We start from the raw sequence: 20433 nt of genomic DNA, 5'->3' as shown, positions 1-20433 counted from the left end.
CAATTTCCATTATAAAAATGACCTTTTAGAGAGAGAAATAGCTGAGTTATATAGCGAAAATTTCGACATCCAAGGTCTTGGAACGAATTAGAAAAAAAAACAAACAAACAATATGTTATTGGGATATTTTATTTTACGATATTTGCATTACGATATTTTCACAATACTGTACCTCTATTTATCCCCACAGATGCAAAATACTTTTTCATTTTCTTTTCAGTTTGCACTGGCTGCAAAAACTTATGTAAAGTCGAATTTGTGTAAGTTCAGGACGACTTAAACAAATTTTTTGTTTCTGTTCCTGTATAGGAATTTTTATAGCAGAGACAAGGAGGTGCTTATACCTTTGTATAAGGCAATGGTCAGGCCACACCTTGAGTACTGTGTACAGGTCTGGTGGTCTCATTTTAGGAAGGATGTAGAGTTGCTAGAATGAGTACAGGGAAGAGCAACAAGATTGGCAAGAGGAACAAAGGGGTTCTCTTACCAAGAGAGGCTTAAATTCTAAGTTGCAGCATCTGGAGACTAGGCACCTGCGAGGTGATCTGATTGGGGTGTACAAGGCCTTGAATAGTTTGAGAAGGCTCAATGCTGATGGGATACTTCCGCTTGCTCAGATTAAGAACCTGAGGAGGCATAGATTCAAATTGAGGAAAGAGTTGTAGAATAGATGTGTGGAAGTTTGCTTTTAGCCAGCGAAGAAAGTTGATAGTTTAAATAAATTTAAGGCTAAACTAGACAAACATTTGGAGTGACCGGATGGATGAAATAGGAAGGTTTTTATTTATTTTTATTATTTTTATTTTTTTTGGCTGACGCTCTATAAGCTTACTTTCTTGCATCATATGCCTCAACTAATGCTTACATCTTCGAGAAGGCTGACTCACCCTGAGCTATAACACCAAAAGAAATAGAAGTGGGTGCAACAATATTTTATGATGAAATCAAGGCAGTATTAGATTATCAGAAAACTGCCAGGTTTGGTGGGGCGGGGGATGCACAGAACACACTGATCAACAAATTTTCAATTTTTTTTTTTTTTTTTTTTTTTTGTTTCTTTGTTGAAAGTATTTTTCTGTATTGTTTTCCATGTGTGGAGGTGAAAAATCAGCATCAAAAATTATTTTTCTCAAGTTTTGAAAATACCTGCCATGTCTTATATTCTTTAAAATTCTTTAGGCCTAAAATGAGATAGATAAAGAACATTCACTGTTTTAATATATCTTATATTGAAAAACATGATATATTATAAAAAAAAACTTTATGAAACAGTTTAAAATAATAAGGATTGATACATTTAGCTTTGAAAAAAAAAAAAAAATTAAATTTTGATCAGCAGCATACATAAAATCACTTTATTCATATCTTACACTTCTTCGTCTGTTGTTTGTATCCCACATCTGGGGCATCTCATGTCGCACTCCAGCAATAGTAATCTAGCATTGCAGAGTTCCATTTGTCTTGTTATCGCTTCTCCATTGCTGAGATGTCCCGATGGAATCTCTTGCCATGCTCATCACCTAATGTGCAACAGTTGTCCCGGAAAAAATTGAAATGGAAGTGAAGAAAGTGTATTTTTAATGACATAAAAGGTAAAGTAAACTGCAGCCATTATCAATCCACTGCAGGATGGAAGCCTCCTCAACAGTTCATGTCGAGGGAAATGGACCATAAACTGCCACGCTGGTGCAGTGCAGGTTGGCAGATCGACTGTATTTAGCAGTCAGGGACTTGAACCCCTATCTACTCAAAGAGCATGTGCTACTGCACTCCTGACCACTTGTCTACAGACATGTTGCAGCCTAATTTATGGTTTGATGACAGAAAGTTTCTCACAAGCTGTTTATAGTTATTTGCTTTATTGTTTCCCAAAAAGTTTGTTGCTACAAGTTTGAAAGAATCTCAGGCTGCTTTTTAATCAACATGGAGGATCTGGTCAAAGTGTTTGTCCTTGAGAAAGTCCTATATTTGTGAGACACTGAATACACCTTTCTATTTTTTGGCTTCAGTAAGTCTTGGAAATTTTTCTTTGAAGGATTTGAAAGCTGGTCCATCTTGATCTGGTCTTAACAAATTGATTCATAAATCCCAATTTTATGTGTAGGGGAGGTAACAGGATTTTGCTTGGCTCAACTCAAAAGGCCAGTCATTTCTTGTGTGACGAGAAGGCTGTGCTGTCCTATTCAGCAGCAAAACTTCTGATTCCCTGCTGCATTCTTAACAAGATGGCAATAACTTTTAATTCACTGCAAAACTGCTATTGGTAGTTCTTGTAGTTGATGGGTTCAATAAGAAGCTTCATGTTATCATATGATTCTTTCATATGAACTGCATGGCCTCTTGGCATTGATGGTAGTGTGTTGCCATTATATAGTAGCACTGCTTTTAAACTTAGTTTAGAAGAGTCTGTAATTAGTCTCCAGTCTTGAGGATTGTAGTCAATATTAAGTGAGTCCATTAAACCAGTGGTTCTCAACCTTTTTTGCTCGTGGCCGACTTCTGAGTTTCATTCATCTCTGTGGTCCCACCCCTTATATTGTTTAATTATAATAAATATGTACTTGATCAACTGCACTTTTTATTTATAACATGCACTATTTGCTTATAATATAAGGAATATTAATAATAAAAAGGGGTTTATTAACTACAATCTTTATTTATAATAGAATTTTTACTCATACAATATTGTTTATTCACAATATACAATTATGCTCCTAACAAAAAAATTATAATAATATCATTGTCTCTTAGTTTAGTGAAATCCTTGCAGATCTCACTAATTTGTTTTTTATATTAGTAATAATTTTATTTTAGAAGTGAACTTTTCGTGGCCCACTTACCAGTTTCCATTGCCCCCAGTTTTACGACTTTTACCTGTAGCCCCTTACAAATACAGCATGGCCACGTTGAGAACCACTACATTAAACTATTGATGTCAGTTCAGCCAGGAAAGTCATTTTCCATTTTAAAAAACTGGGTTAAATCCTTTTGGTAAAAAACAGTATACAGACACTTTAACATTATCTTGAATGTGATTCCACTGTTGCAAATCTTGAGGTTAAAAATTCTGCCTTATATTTTAGTTATTAATATCCCTGATAAGATTTAATTCATTTTGTGTAACTTTGTATGGCTCTGCAGAGGGGGATTGGAAATAAAATCAGCATTTGTTGATGTGGAGGGTTCAGGTGATTTATGTTGGCTATCATATTCTAAATAACTGACTCTTCATCAGATTCTAAATAATATTCAACTGGTGGCTCATGAATGGGAAGTCCTCCTTGAGGTGCCAGTTGAATACTAGATGGTATATTTGAGTAGCTTAAGGTCCACTCTTTCTTCTTAGAAATCCCATGCTGAAGAGGTGGTACCATACAAAAATAAATGTTATATGATCCAAATTCTCTCCATCATCATCATCATCAGCCATTTTCAATCCACTGCAGGATGAAGGCCTCTCCAGCAACTTTCCAGTTCCTTCTGTTTTGAGCACTGGCCATCCATTTACTACCCACAAACTCATGAATTTCATCTATCCATCTCCGCCTTTGTTTTCCAGGTTTTCTTCTAGTTCCTCTTGGATACCATTCTATTATTTTCTTAGTCCATCTGTCATCATGTCTTCGAGCTATGTGTCCTGCCCAGGACCATTTTAGTTCTTTAGTTTTGATAAGAATGTCCTTTACTTGAGTTTGTTGCCTAATCCATGTGTTCTCTTCTTATCTAACAGTCTGATTCCCAGTATGATTCGTTCCATTCTTCGCTGTGTAGTTCTCAGCTTCTCTTCCATTCTTTTGTTGAGTGCCCAAGTTTCACTTCCATAAGTCATGGTGGGGAGTTTACATTGGTTCATTATTTTACGTTTCAGACAAACTGGGATATTGCTCTTCAGTATGTGACTATATTTCCTGAATGCTATCCATCGAAAATTTATTCTTCTCTTGACTTCCAGCCATTTATCATTATTACAGCTAATAACTTGTCCCAGATAAGTATATGGCTCCACCTTTTCAATTACTGCTCCTTCAATCATTATTTCCCTTTCTGTGGCATACTTGTTCATCATTACTTTTGTTTTAGCCATATTCATCTTTAGTCCAAAATCCTTACTAGCTGTGCATAACTGATTAAGATTTTCCTCTAATTCGTTGGGATCGTGGCTAATGACCACAATGTCATCTGCGAATCGTAAATGGTTTAGGTACTCGCCGTTCACATTGACTCCTTTCTGCGACCAGTCTAATCTTCTGAAAGCTTTCTCAAAGGCAGCAGTAAACAGCTTCGGAGATATTGTCTCCTTGTCGAACTCCTTTCTCAATTTTAAATTTGCTACTGTCTTTGTCTAGTCTAATAAAGGAGGTAGCACTCTCATATATTTCCTTCAAAATCATAATATATGAGGTATCAATGCCTTGTCTTTCCAGTGCCCAAAACATTGCCTTATGCTGTATGGAGTCAAATACCTTTTCATAATCCACAAATGCCAGGCATAATGGTGTTTTATATTCATTTGCTTTCTCCATTAGCTGTGATATTACATGAAGGTGATGCATGGTTGAGAATCCTGTCCTAAAGCCAGCTTGCTCTTTCGGTTGATTCTCATCAAGTATTCTTTCTAATCTGTTAGTAATGACCCTTGTGAACAACTTGTAGATGTGGGATAGCAAGCTAATTGGTCTATAATTTCCAATTTCTGATTTATCTCCTTTCTTATGCAGCAAAACTATGATTGCATTATTCCACTGCTTAGGCATCACACCTTTTCTAATGCACCTTGTGAAGAGCCTTGCCAGTTTTTGTGTTATGTCTCTTCCTCCCAATTTTAACAACTCTACAGTAACTTCATCTTCCCCCGGGGCTTTCTGATTCTTCATTTTCTTCAATGCATGTTCTACCTCATCAGGAAGAATATTGGGTATGTCGTATGTGTTGCTACTTTGCAATCCATCTTCCCCACTGCTGGCATCATTCCCCTGCTCCTTGTATAATTCTCTATAGTAGTCTTCTGCTATTTGAATTATGCCTTCTCTGCTGTTTATAAGTACACCATCGCTATTCTTCAGTTTCAGTATCATTTGTCTTTCTGTATTACTGCTCATGGCTGCTGATTTAAATCCTTTGTTTTCCCTTAATGCTTGTTCTACTTTTCTTGTGTTAAATCTTATGTCCTCTCTGAGTCTCTTTCTAATGGCTTTGCATAACTCGGTATACTCAATTTTCTCCCTGTCAGTGTTTTTCTTGCTCTTCATTTGTCGTCTTCGGTTCATCATGACAAGTGTTTGTTGACTAATTTTTTCTTCTTTGGATTTCTGTTTCCCTATAGGTTTCTTGGGCTTTATCACTTTCAGAAAGTTGTAATATTCCTCATCGATATCTTGGTCCTGAGCAGTCTGCAGAAGCTCATACTTGTTCTTAAGTTCCAGTACATACTGCTTTTTCTCCTCTTCTGTTATCTCAAAGACCTTTGTATTATTTACTCGAGTCAGTTTTTTCCTTTCCTTTCCTACATCTATATCAAGTGTACATCTTACCATTCTGTGATCACTTCCGACATTTACCTTATTCAGGACAGTAACATCATTCACAATATATCTTCTGTTAGTGAGGATGAAGTTGATTTTCATTAGTAGTTAATCCATTTGGACTCTTCCATGTCCACTTTCTGTTCACCCTTTTCTTGAAAAAAGTGTTCATTACTGACAATCCTTGAGATTCTGCAAATTCCACAAGTCTTTCACCTCTTTCATTTCTTTCACCAATTCCAAAATTTCCTATTGTTCCCCTTTCTGCACTGTTTTGTCTTTTTCCAACCTTAGCATTGAAGTCTCCCATAATAATAGTGTAGTGGGTTTTCTGCTCATCTAGAAGACTCAATTTCGGTATACATTTCTTCAACCTCTTCATCATCATGGCTCGATGTTGGTGCATAAATCATTATAATCTTTAGCTTGTATCTCTTAGAAATCTTGAGTATTAGTCTTGACACTCTTGGTGATGTACTTTTGAATTCCAAAATGTTGTTTTTAAAATCTTTATGGACCAGAAACCCAACTCCACCTTCACTTCTTTCACTGTTTCCATTGGTGTACAGCAGATTTCCACTTGGTAAACTTATAAGTGATTCATTTCTTCTTTTTGTTTCAGCCAAACCAATGATATTCCAATTCCTTTTCCAGCTCTAATATCCTGTCTTCACCGATGAGTGTTCTTACGTTATAACAGGCCAGGTTCAGTTTCCGTGCATGGCAGCCTGGTCGTACCCAGAGATTCTTAGCACCCTCTGCTTCCACTCTGATCCTCTCGCTGCCGTAAGAGGGAGAGTGAAAGCTGCTGGGGACTGAGGGCCATTTGTTTCATCGTGCTTTAATGTGCTGGAGGGTTTGGTCTTTTCCTCTTCACGCTGACCAGGCATCTTGAAGAGAACCACTCTACACGTTCGTTGCCACCTAAGTGACGTAACAGGGCTTACCATCGAGAAGGTGTGCATGAGTGGATTTTAGGGAGGCAGGTCAACCGGACTTCTCCTAAATCTTCTGTAATAGAGAGATATTGGATCCATCAGTGTTTTAGGCTGAGTGTCTGATAACACACAGGATACCTGTTCCCCTTTAAGCCCCTCTCCATATTGTAGGCATATCGAAAAGTAATTCTCTCCATATTGTAGGCATATCGAAAAGTATTGAGTGGCCTTTGTGATTTAACCAGCTGCAGAGATTAGAAGCACAAGAATTCCAGCAAATTTGAGGCACTCAGCTTTTGTCTTGGTCCACAACCTTGTAGCCAAAATAATAGTTGTATCCCTTTTTTTTTTATTATCAGAGTAATTGGCATGCAAGATGGGGTGGAAAACTGCTAGCTTGGGGTGGGGTATTCACAGACTAATAGATTAACAGTAGCTGGAGGCAGTGGTGATTCTTGCACTGCTTCTATTGTAATGAGCAGCAGCCTGGAAACCAAGGTGCTGGGGATATCAAGGACTGCTGGGAGTCATCATGGAATAAGTAAATACATGGTCTGTGTTAAAGTAACTAAGAGTAAGAGTACACCAATTCCAGGAGTAAAAGTAAATAAATTTGATAAATTTAAAGTGCTGGTCAAGATAGCAAAGGAGGATATTGTTGGAATATCAGAGACATGGTGTCACACAGTGGTCTCAGACAGTTTTTAAATTCTGTACAGTGGGATCAACTGACAATGTTACCAACAGTAAATTCTAAGTGGGAAGCATTCAAGGAATTAATCGTGGATGCTACTAAAAGTTTCATAAGAAATGAAATATTGTTCAAGGTTTAGGCCTAAATGGTTATCAAATGAACTAATGAGACTCATGACAGAGAAGAAAAATGCATGGGATGCATATAAATTATCAAGCGACTCAAAAGCCTATGGAAGATATAAGCTAGTCTGTAATCAAGTCACAAAAGAGGTTAGGCAGGCGAAGGCAGATTACGAGAAATCTTTGGCAAAAGATGCTAAGCATAAACAGTATTTCTTTACTTATATAAACTCTAAAAGGAAGAGGATGAATCTGATTGGTCCACTTGATATCGATGGTTCCACTGTTGATGATCCTGCTCAGATAGCAAACAAACTGAATGAGTGTTTTGCATCTACATTCACACATGAGGAGTTATTAAGGTTTAAAAATGGCAGAAGGTTATCAAATTGTAGCAGGGTGCTTAATGATTTTGTAATAACTGAGAGCAAAGTGGAGGAGAAATTGTTGAAGTTGAACATAAGAAAAGCACCTGGGTTGGATGGGATCTATCCAGTTATATTAAAGGAGGTGGCAAAGCAACTAAGCAAACCCTTTGCCATAATTATGAGAGCATCCTTGGACTCAGGGGAGGTTCCCACAGACTGGAGATGTGCAAATGGTATCCCCAATTCACAAAGGGGGATTGAAGGGTGACACGAGTAATTACAGACCAGTTAGTTTAACTTCTGTTCCGGGTAAAATAATGGAGTCACTGGTTAAAGATGCATTGCAGGATCATCTAGACAAGACTGCAGCAATAATTCAGACACAGCATGGGTTTGTTAAGGGAAAGTCTTGTCTGACAAATTTGATAGGATATTATGATGTGGTACCAAAGGAACAGAATGCAAAAAATAATTTTGATATCATATATTTGGATTTCAGGAAAGCTTTTGACACTTGTGCATGGAAGACTATTGTACAAATTGGAGCAGAATGGTATTAAGGGTAAGTTGCTATAATGGATAAAAGGATGGTTGAGTGGGAGAAGACAGAGGGTGGTAATTAATGGGTGCTGCTCTTCACAGACTAATGTTATTAGTGGAGTCCTACCGGGTTCGATGTTGGGTCCTCTATTGCTTTGTATATTTATCAGTGATATTGATGAAGGTATATCAGGCTTGGTGTCAAAGTTTGCAGATGATACAAAGGTTGGCAGGGTTGTTAATGACAGTAATGGCAGTGTGCTACTACAACAGGATCTAGATAATTTGGGCAGATGGGCTAAGAAGTGGCAACTGAAGTTTAACATTGACAAATGCAAAGTACTGCATATGGGTAGAAGTAACCCCAGAGAAATGTACCAACTGTGTGGTACTACACTTAAGGTGGTAGAAAATGAAAAAGACCTAGGAGTAATTGTGCAGTCAGATATGAAGTTTTCTGAGCAATGCAGACAGGCTACCAGGGGCAGGTCATGGGGTTTTGTTAATGATATATAGGAATTTTGCTAGCAGGGAAAAGGAGGTGATTGTCCCTCTGTATAAGGCAATGGTCAGGCCATGCCTTGAGTACTGTGTACATGTCTGGAGGCCTCATTTTAGGAAGGATGTAGATTTGCTTGAGTGTGTACAGAGAAGGGCAACAAGATTGGTGAGGGGAATGAAGGGATCCTCTTACCAAGAGAGTCTTAAGTTCTGCAAATTGCAGTGGCTGGGGACTAGGCACTTGCATGGTGATCTGATTGAGGTGTATCAGGCCTTGAATGGGTTGAGCACGCTGAATTCTGGTGGGATCCTTCCACTTGTTCAGATTACGAAACTAAGGGGGCATAAATTCAAATTAAGAAAAGACAGATGTAGAATAGATGTGTGGAAATTTGCCTTTAGCCAGCAGGTGGTTAATTGCTGGAACAAACTTCCATCTGTCGTTGTGGAAGTTGATAGGTTAAATAAATTTAAGGTGGAACTGGACAGGCATCTGGTGTGATTTTTTTTTTTTTTTTTTTTTGACTGATGCTGCATAAGCTCATACACTTGCTTTCTTGCATCACATGCCACTACTACTACTACTACATTGCTCTGCTGATAGCCCTTCTGACTTAAATACAGTAATCGTCTAATGAAAGTTTGACATCTGATATATTCTTGAGGAATGCAACAGAGGATACATGATTAATGGCAATATGGACACCCAGGGTCCTGAGCTGGATATCATCATTTCTTTCTCTCTCTCTCGGTAACTCAGGATCTTTTTGTTTTGTTTTTTTTTGACTAGTGCAGCAAAAGCCTCAGGCTTCCTTGCACCATATAGCTAATAATAATAATAATCCTTGGGTGTCTAGCAAGTCTGTAGTTAATGTATGAGGATTTCATGATATTAATTTGTGGACTGTGAACTGTCCCAAGTAATTTTGCAATTCATGAATCTTCTTAAGCCATAATTGATAGCTTTCTTCATTTCCTTTATATGAGGTTGAATTTCTTTAGCAATATAAATATCATATGCAACAAATACCTTATTTTTAGCAATAATTGAAGAATCTGTAAGCCTTTTCTTGAGGTATGCCTACTCTTGCATCTTGAATATAAGAACCAGTGTGGTTTTAAAAAGTAATTTTCTTTGGGTCATAATCAGTAGAAGGCAGACAGAAAGGAACCAAAAATATGATAATTGTGAAGCATATATAGTAACTGCTTGACCTGTTCTGCACTAAAAGTGCACCTAATGTCAAAAACGTCACAGGAAGATCAATTTGATTTTGTCAAGCATTATAAATTTTGGTTATTAAGTGTTTTAAAGAGGTAGCTGTAGATCTTTGAGAAAGACATTAAATAGTTTCTAGTCTAATATGAAAAACCTGATTTTCAAGACAGCAATAGTAATTTTTCCAAAACCTTTAAAATGAAATAGAAATTGTTCTAAAGTTTGCCACATTGGAAACAAATTTCTTCTGATGAACTGAAACAACTCTGTAAATTAACCATTTTGATGAAAACCAGCTAACAGATAATCTCAGAATATAACCAAAATAATGACGTGTTTGCAGAAGTATTACCCAGTTATACTATTATTAAAAGATAAGATGGTTGGCAATGTTCAAAAGAGGATGAGAGTCAGTTGAGCATGAACCAAGGTTTGATTGTCCATCTAAAGCAGTGGTCGTCAACCTGGTCCCTACCGCCCACTAGTGCGCGATTCAAGCTTTCATGGTGGGGGTTTTTGTCCATTGTTACAAATTTTATTCTTCCTCCATATATAGAATACATTGCTAACAACTTCGCAAGTTTGACTTTTTAAAATATGCTTTTGCAATTTACTTTTGAATTCCATATCTAAATTTTGAATATAGATAATAATTCACTGGACACTTCTCGAAGCATACTCTTGGACGAGGGGGCGACGAATGAGCTCCGTAGCCAAAGGCACGAGTTTAGTGCGCATAACGAGGGCAGCTCTTACCACCTGCCATCACTCAGTCTTCCAGCTGTACCTTTTTCATGGTGGGGGGCAGTATGTGGTTAGATTTGTGAGAGTAAGCATGCGTCCACGACTTGGAACGAGTTGATAAATTGTGCAACAAATTGTGAACCCACGTCTCAAAAAAAGAAATACGCTCGTGGCTATTTACCAGAGTATCTGAAGATGGGTTTCATCGAATCTGTTACAAATAAACAGCTTCCAATGTGTTTACCTTTCCCTACCTCATATCTTGTAGAATCAGGCTTTAGTGCGATAATCATATTATCACCAAACAGAGAAACCGTCTGAATATCACGGAAAGAGGTGACCTTCGTTTGTTCCTTACGAAAATCGAACCAGATATCAAATATTTAGTCTCGCAGAATCAGCCTCAAGGATCTCATTAATCATTAATTAAAGGTAATTTCAATACACTTTATTGTTTTCACATTTAACTTTCTTTTTCTTTAATTTAAGCAGCTCCTGCACTAGTAGGCACTGTATCGATGGAGATGCAGAAATTCATTAAATTTAAATTATCTATGTATAAACATAAATAAAGTATAAATAAAAAGATAAATTTAAGTACATATTTTTTACAAACCCTCCCCCTCTAAACATTACTTTGCACTTGCACTAAATTGAGTTACTGTGGCATGGTAGGGTGGATTTGCAATTTGTACAGAGTGAACAGCTGTTTGGAAGAAAAGTAATGCCAAGAGCAAAAGAGATAACCAAGTTTTTTAGATGCAGAGGGAGCAATATTTGTAATGTGCTTGTGCCAAGAGGGATTAGAAGTCAGGGTAATACCCAAAAGAGATATATCAACTTGTCTAGAAATCAGTGTCACCAAAGATAAGCATAGGAGCAGAAGAATCCTTTTTGTGAGATATAAGACAGGACTGAATTTTAGAAGGATTGAAATCAACTAAGTTGTCTTTGCCCTACTGGAGATCGACATTTAAGGACTTAGTAGCAGATATTCGAGAAGATGAAGCTGATTGAGCAGGGCAAGGTTTCTCAAAATGAAAAGTGGAATGCAATGTGCTATCATTGAAAAAACTATGGATACGATTTCCAGTCAATGGAAGGTTATTAATATACAAGAGGAAAAGAGTAAGTAGGGGAAAGAACTGAACTTTGTGGGACACCAGCATTAGTGGAGAAGTTAGAAGACAGAGCCATCACCCTTAGTCAGCGATCAGAGAGAAAACTGGATAACCAATAACAAAAAACAGTTGGCAAACCATAAGATGGAAGCTTGTTTAGAAGACCTTTATGCCAAACACGATCAAAAGCCTTTGAGATGCCAAGAGCAACTGCTTGTGTTTCGCCAAACTTTTCCATTGAATTTATACATAAATAGGTAACATGAACCAGAATATCACCAGTGGATCGACACTGATGGAATCCATACTGGCAATCGTTGATCAGATAGAAGATTTCTAGATAGTTTAAGAATTGGTGGTTAATTGATTTCTCCATTACTTTAGAAAGAGTAGAAGTAATTGCAATGGTAAGATAATTTGATGGGAGGGATTTATCACCCTTTTTAGGAACTGGATGAATATGAGCAAATTTCCCAGCTGAAGAAAAAACACCTTTCGAATAAGAAAGTGAAAAAAAAGCGGCAAAGAACAGGAGTAAGGTCAGGAGCACAGGCTTTGAGAACAAGTGGAGAAATACCATCAGGACCTGGAGCTTTCTTAGCACTAAGATTCGCCAAAATCCTTCTGACATCCTTTTGATGCAAAACCACAGGAGGCATTGAATGGAGTGTGTTGGGAATGGTGAGAGGTGTTTTACCAAGATCATTAATATATGAGTTGGAAGAAAAATGGGATGCTAGCAGGTCAGCTTTATCCTTGCCTGAAGCGACAACAGAACCATCTGGTTTTGACAGAGGTGGGAGCAGAGATGAGAAGAAGTTGCGGTCAACAGCTTTGGCAAGAGACCTGAATGCTCGGCTATCATTAGGGCAAGAAGCAAGTTTTGTACTCTTAGCCTGTTCAAAATCTAGTTTGGACTGATTAATAACTGCTTTACAATTGTTGCAAGCTTTGGCGTAGGCAGAAAATGAAACTGAAGAATTGGAAACAAGCCAATTAAGATATGTTACGTTCTTCTCTTGAACAGCCTTATCACATTTATTGGAAAATAAATGTGATATTTTTAAAATATAATCTATTTTTTTAGTGCCATTTTATCTGAGCTGATGTTTTTTTTTTTTTTTTTTTTTTTTTTTTTTTGGAACTTGTCTTTAAATTAATTTGAAATTTGTTCATGTTAAATCTTATCTAGCAGTGTTATGGCAAAAAAACGTAAACAGACAGAATTAAGCCTGGAAATTAAAACTGAAAATTATGCAAGAAGCTGATGGGATGGATCGAAGTAAAAGACATTGCCAAGGAATATAAGATGGAAGGAATATATAATATCTGCTATACTGAAAAGCCAAAAAACTTAGAGCGTGGCACACTAGCAGCGATAAAAAATCATGTAACGAATTCATGGTATAAAACACGAGGGGCTCGAAATAAAACTTTTTCAGTGGTACCAACTAATCGTGCATCTAATTTGTCAATATCGTGTCCGATTTTGCGAGAAATGACAAATTATCTGGCTCTGCAATGTGGAATTAGCAACTTCAAATGCAGCAGTGGCCGGCTCCAAAAATTTAATGACAGGAATAACTTGGTTTTGTGATATGTTTGCTGTAAGTCTGGATTAGTCGAAAAAGAAAAGGCTGCCAACTGGTTGTGTTCTGTACGGTCCATTCTTGAAAAATGAGTCAAAGAATATTTTTAATCTTGGCGTGACAGGTTTATTTTATAATTTGCTGCCAAACAAAACATTTGTTGTTTGAGGAGAGTCTTGTCATTGTAGAAAATGAAGTAAACAATGATTCACTGTTCTGTAATTCAGATGGCAGTGCAAAACTATTCCCACTTGTGACTGGTAAATTTTCCAAGCCAAGATGTTTTAAAGAAGTTAACCAACTTCCTTGTGATTATAAGGCCAATAGAAGTGCTTGGCTTATGGTCAAAATTTTATAGTCTTGGTTATCAAAAGTGGACAGAAGAATGGCTTAAGAAAAAAAGGAACATTTTGATGATTCTAGATTCTTGGTAAAGCATATTCTGCTGAAACACTTAATTTGGCAAATATACGGCTGTTGTTTTTGCCTCCCCAGTTTTATGCAGCCACTGGATCAAGGTATCATTGCAGCAGGGAACAATTTGCAGCCAAATTGGAATGTCTTGGTGCTATCCATAATCTTGTTATTGCTTGGGATGGTATTGCATCAAGTGTAATATTCAACTGCTTCAGAAAGTTTGGCTTTGTAGAGAATATCATCAAAAAACATGGTCCAGCACACGAATGTGATAGCAACATTGAAAATGGGGAAATTTGAAGGAGCATATGAATTTTGTCGGCGAATTTGAAGAGTTGTGAAGGTGAACAATGAAGTTACTACCGTAGCAACTCCAAAAACAGAGGAGTTGCTGAGCACCAAGCAAAACGATGTTTTTGTTACCAGCGACAGCAAAAGTGAAGCAGCACACACACACACACACTGCTATCTAAAAAAGATGCTCAAAATGCATTGAGCATAATAGAGAACGTGTTGATAAAGAAACAACATTGCATTTGATAATGTTTGTGCTATAGTTAAAAATGCATAAGAAAAACACTGCCTAAACAACATTGGATTCTTTCTTTAAATTAGATTAATTTATTAAAAAGTTAATGGTTTGTATGTCTTCTTTTATATTAAGATTAATTCTTTTTTAGTGTGATACTAAAATATTCTATATTTCAAAATATATAGTGTACAGTATTTTCATTTCCGTTAATTGCTTTTCTCTTATTTTCTTACAAATAAAATAAAATCTTTAAAAAATGCATTATTTCTGTATTGTTAGACTAGACAATTAGACAAAAATTAGACAATTTTTATTATTTTATTGATTTAAATTAATTTATTTTTTCATATATTTTTGATATTATTATTATTAGATAGATAGAATGTACAAAAAAAAGGCAAAATTTTAAAATTTTTGTGGGACATCGTTACTACAAACCTTGTTATTACAAACATGAAAATTAGGTCCCTTGAACTTTGTATTAGCGAGATTCGACTTTATTATTTGTTCAGAAACTTCAAGTTTCATCTTCATGGAACTCATTTTAAAGATAACAGAGAGCTAAAAGCAGCTGTGGAAACATGGTTTGATGCCAACTTTTTTCTTTTTTTTTTTAATTAAAGATTGAACTCTGCAAATTAAATACAATATTGAACTTTCGATTGAATACATTTAAAAGTGGAAAAAAAACCCATGAAATATATATAATTCTACATTATTAATTTTTTTTTTTTAGGAAACCTACAACACATAAAGGAAAACTTTTCTTAGAAAATCGACAGCCAAAACTAATTGAAAATGTTAAGACAGCAATTTTTATAAGAGGAGTTAATGCCAATGAAACAGTTTTAACAGCTCTTAGAAATTTTGTAAGTTTTGGAATAAATTTCATTAGATTTAAGATTCTATAAAAGCAATTCAAGATTCATTTTTTATTATATAAATAGGCAACAGTGTACCCTTGTTCTCTTTGACACTGATAATTTTAATAATATATTCCTTATTAAAAATTTTTTGCTTTGTTTGTATTTTTCAATTTTATTCTTAAAACAGATATTTCATAGTGTTTTATATATGTGCGTGTATATATATGTGTGTGTGTGTGCATACAGGGTGTCTCAAAAATATTGGTACAAACGTTTAAAGGAGGTAGGTAATATCTAAAGGAATGTGAATCGCATAGGAACCCATAACCAGAAACGTCATGGGAAAGTAGTAGCAGAGGCACAAGAAGCAGAAATGACACAAGATAGTAAATAGTGGCAAACATTTATTTGACATAATATTAACAATGGAGTAAGAGATGGATGCATTTCATGATGTTACAACAGATGCTCGAAGGTTCCACCATGAGACGTGATGCATGCGTGACACCGACGCAGCATGGATTGGCAGACACGGTCGAACACACCTGCAGTTTCTTTGACAGTAGCAGCAGCGCAGACGAGTCTTGCCACGAGATCCATTTCTGTCTCCACAAGCGATTCATACACGATAGATTTGAGGGCCCCCACAGAAAGAAATCAAGGCTCGATAAATCAGGTGAGCATGGGGGCCAGGCAACGGGTCCACCACGGCCAATTCATCGATGTCCAAAACGCCTGTTCAAATGGTCGCAAACATACCTTCCATAATGGGCAGGCGCCCCGTCATGTTGAAACCAAATGTTGCGTCTCACATTTGCCAGATCATCGTCAGGTAACCCTGGTAGAACTTGTTCAAGAAAGATCTGATATTTAGCAGAGTTCATGCGGGATGGTAACAGGTATGGGTCGACTAAGCAGTCACCGACCATACCTGCCCACACATTTATTGTGAAGCGATGTTGTGCTGTATACCGTGTGGGTTGTCATGAGCCCACACATCAGCATTGCGCTGATTGAATAAACCTTCCCAAGTGAAATAAGCCTCATCCGTGAATGAAACATAGGCTGGAAAATTCAAGTCTTGAACACTTTCTTGGAGAAACCACTGCGCAAAAGCCACACGTGCAGGATGATCTTGGGGGAGCAGTAACTGAACCCTTTGGAGATGAAAGGGGTGTAAGGAATCGTCGTGCCAGACACGCTGCACACTGCAACGAGACACTCCTAAGGCAGAGACAATGGCACGTGTGCTGGTAGTAGGATTATTCTGGACGGCATTCAACACACTTTCTTCCATAGCAGGAGTTTGCGTCGAACGTGGTCTGCCTGCACTGCTCCTGTTACCTCTAAATGGCCCATAATCTCACAAATTTTGATGCACACGTACAAACAAACGGTGGTCCGGTACAAGTCTCTGGGAAGCGTTCTCCATAAATTCGTTGAGCAGCTCGTCCATTGCCCTCTGTTAATCCATACACTAGGTGCATGTCTGCCAGCTCACAGTTCATATATCGACGCATGCTCTTCGTTCGGCGACTACTACTTGAATGAGTAAACCAGAAATTTTCCTTCTCGCGTACTGATGAACAGTGCAGTCTACCGACTTATGGTGATGTTTCCGGTTATGGGTTCCTATGCAATTCACATTCCTATAGATGTTACCTACCTCCCCTAAACGTTTGTACCAATATTTTTGAGACACCTTGTATATATATATATATATATGTGTGTGTGTGCACGTGCGCGTGTATGTACCCTGGATTGCGAGTAACTTGGTCTGCAAGTGTTTTGCAAGACGAGCAAAAATTTTTAATAAATTTTAACTTGATAAATCAGAGAGGTCTTGCAATCAGAGTACAGTCAGTCCTCGTATAACACGTGTTTACACTACACAAATTCGATCATACACGATTTATAAACAGGGGAACGATATCTTATATAACACGAACTGAATTTGCTTATGCACGATTCGCCTTTGTGTTTACAAGAAATCGCAGTCGAACGCAGAATCATCCCAACTGAACACAACACGATAGGAATGAAGAGAAGATTCTGAAAATGTATTTGTTTTTTATATCAGTGAAGGGGAAACACATTTCACCATAATAACGTAAAAACTAACCCAATTCCAGCTATCAGTATACAGTCAGTCCTCGTATAGCACGATAGTTGAGAAACCCTCGTGCAATATAAACAGGCCCTATGGGAAAAATATGGTTAGGTGCCGACCACCCAAGATTTAACACACATTTTTAACCAAAACATTACCAAACACAATAAATAGTCGTAATAAAATACGTAAGTATTTTATTACAACTACAGTCGGTCCTCGTATAACACGTGTTTGCATTACACGAATTCGATCATACACGATTTATAAATAAGGGAACGTTATCTTATATAACACGAACCGAATTCGCTTATACACGATTCGCCTTTGTGTTTACAAGAAATGGCAGTCGAATGCGGAATCACCCCAACTGAATGCAACACGATAGGAACGAAGAAGATTCTGAAAATGTATTTATGTGTTTTATATCAGTGAAGGGGAAACACATTTCACCATAATAACGTAAAAACCAACACAATTCCAGCTATCGATATAATCGCAAATGCAATTAGATGGAGTTTACTACCAGTTTATAACAGATTCCATTAGCAGAAACGCAACTGGAAATTGTTTTTATTGTTTTATGGTAGTAACCCCCAGAAATGTGCTTTAGTAAAATGTGAGGTGTTAATAGTGTATCTCGGCCTTTACGGTGTTGTTTATTCAGTTGCTACACGCACGCAGCTTTGTTTCTGTGTATCAAGCGTGCCACCTCGTTTGTAATTGTGCTTTATTCCCTAAAAATGAGTAAAATACTTAAAAAGGTGTGAAAAGGAAGCGTCCTGGCTAAGACACTGCAGATTCAGAGAGAAAAAAAGAAGAAGCAATATCGATAAACAGAGGTGGACTGGGTCAAAAATTCTTACCCGGGAAAATTTGTAGTGGCCTCATACTACGATTTATGGCCAAAATCACACCGGCCTCCGGCCCACCGTGGTTTCCCCCGTAAGGCTTATGGCCAGTCCGCTTCTGTCGATAGAGAAAAAATATGAAATTGTGAAACGCTTTGAGCGAAATGAAAGACCATGTGATATTGCACGTGCTACAGACCTAAATGAGGCAACGCGGAGAATTACAACGAATGCAGAGAAAATAAAAACAACTTTCATAGCGGGAACAACTCAAAGTGTAATTAAAATCCATTAGATTAAGACAAAGAAATTGGAAGAGATGGAACAGCTGTTATCTCTTTGGATAGAAAATCAAACGAAAAGCAAGTTTGCTTACGATAGAAGCAAAAGCATTAGCAATATTTTATTACGACTTACGTATTATAAAATACGTAAGTATTTTGTTATGACCAATTTATTTAATATAATAAATTTTTTACGAATAAAATACGTATTTTATCCGTAAAAAATACTTTTTTAGTATTAAAAAATACTAAAAATACTTTATTATAATATAATATTATTTTTATTACGTATTTTAATCGTTATAAAATACGTAAGTATTTTATAACGATTAAAATTACCCGATTATTTATTGTGTTTGGTAATGTTTTGGTTCCAAATGTGTGTTCAATCTTGGGTGGTCGGCACCTAACCCTACTTTTCCCATAGGGCGTGTTGTTTATATTGCACGATTTTGCATTGCACGAGGGTTTCTAAGAACGCAACTATCGTGCTATACGAGGACAGACTATTACGTAATAAAATATTGCTAATGCTTTTGCCGTAAGCAAACTTGTTTTTTGTTTGATTTTCTATCCAAACAGATGACAGCTGTTCCATCTCTTCCAATTCTTGGTGTCTTTATCTAATGTATTTTAATTATACTTTGAGTTGTTCCTGCTATGAAAGTTGTTTTTATTTTCTCTGCATTCTTTGTAATTCTCGGCATTGCCTCATTTAGGTCTGTGGCATGTGTAATATCGCATGGTCTTTCATTTCGCTCAAAGCGTTTCACAATTTCATATTTTTTCTCTATCGACAGAGGCGGACTAGCCATAAGCCTTACTGGGGAAACCCCGGGTGGGCCAGAGGCCGGTGTGATTTTGGCCTTAAACGCTAGTATGAGGCCACTATCAATTTTCCCGGTTAAGACTTTTTGACCCTGTCCACCTCTGTTTATCGATATTGCTTTTCTTTTTCTCTCTGAATCTGCAGTGTCTTCACCAGCATGCTTCCTTTTCACACCTTTTAAGTATTTTTCTAATTTTTAGGGAATAAAGCACAATTACAAAACGAGGAGGCACGCTTGATACACATAAACAAAGTCGTGCACGTGTAGCAACTGAATAAACAACACCGTAAAGGTAGAGATACACTATTAACACCTCACATTTTACTAAAGCACATTTCTAGGGGTTACTACCATAAAACAATAAAAGCAATTTCCAGTTACGTTTCTGCTAGTGGAATCTGTTTAAAAACTGGTAGTAAACTTGATCTAATTGCATTTGCGATTATACCGATAGCTGGAATTGTGTTGGTTTTTACGTTATTATGGTGAAATGTGTTTCCCCTTCACTGATATAAAATACATAAATACATTTTCAGAATCTTCTCTTCATTCCTATCGTGTTGCGTTCGACTGCCATTTCTTGTAAACACAAAGGCGAATCGTGCATAAGTGACCAACCCACAAGTTCCAGTCAATATCTGGAAGTTAAAATCCCCCATTATAAGGCATTCTGATTTACTAGTCCACTATTTCTCTGTACAATTGTTCATTGTACTCATTCGAGTCATTAGGCCTATAACACACTCCTACTCTTATTTTTGCTTTTGCAGTGCTCATGTCACACCAAACTGACTCAACAGTGCACTGTTCATCTATATCAACTGGATGCACTTCTTTTGATTTTGTTTTTCTTAATTAACAGCATAACACCTCCTCCCTTCCTATCCTGTCTATCCTTTCTGTACACATTGTACTCCCCAAATTCCAGTTCTGCATTCCTTATATCTGTGTGACACCACGTCTCTGCTATCCCAACAATATCCGCCTTTGATGTCTTGACCAGCACTTCAAATTCATCAGATTTATTTACTATACTTCTAGCAATTGGTATACATGAAAGTATACATGTTCCTATTCTTATTATTAGTTACTCTAACACATTCCATATACTCACCTTTTAACGCTATCAGTCCCTGAAACCCCCCAGCACCCCTCGCTCCAGGTCGCTACTTATTTTAATAGAAG

The 20433-nt window shown here is 37.0% G+C and overlaps 1 protein-coding gene across 1 annotated transcript in view; it reads left to right on the top strand.

Annotated features, from left to right (window-relative positions):
- The window catches only part of Non3 (Ribosome production factor 2-like protein Non3), a 155071-nt gene that overhangs the window by 8405 nt on the left and 126233 nt on the right, over positions 1 to 20433 (top strand). Inside the window, exon 2 of the mRNA XM_090390187.1 lies at positions 15044 to 15176. Coding sequence (XP_090246313.1) covers positions 15044 to 15176 — 133 coding nt within the window. The remainder of the gene's footprint in view (positions 1 to 15043; positions 15177 to 20433) is intronic.

The sequence above is a fragment of the Mastigoproctus giganteus genome, chromosome 1 (assembly GCF_048544385.1).
Source record: "Mastigoproctus giganteus isolate SK-2022 chromosome 1, ASM4854438v1, whole genome shotgun sequence".
Classification (NCBI taxonomy): domain Eukaryota; kingdom Metazoa; phylum Arthropoda; class Arachnida; order Uropygi; family Thelyphonidae; genus Mastigoproctus; species Mastigoproctus giganteus.
This window is presented reverse-complemented; position numbering and strand designations above follow the sequence as displayed.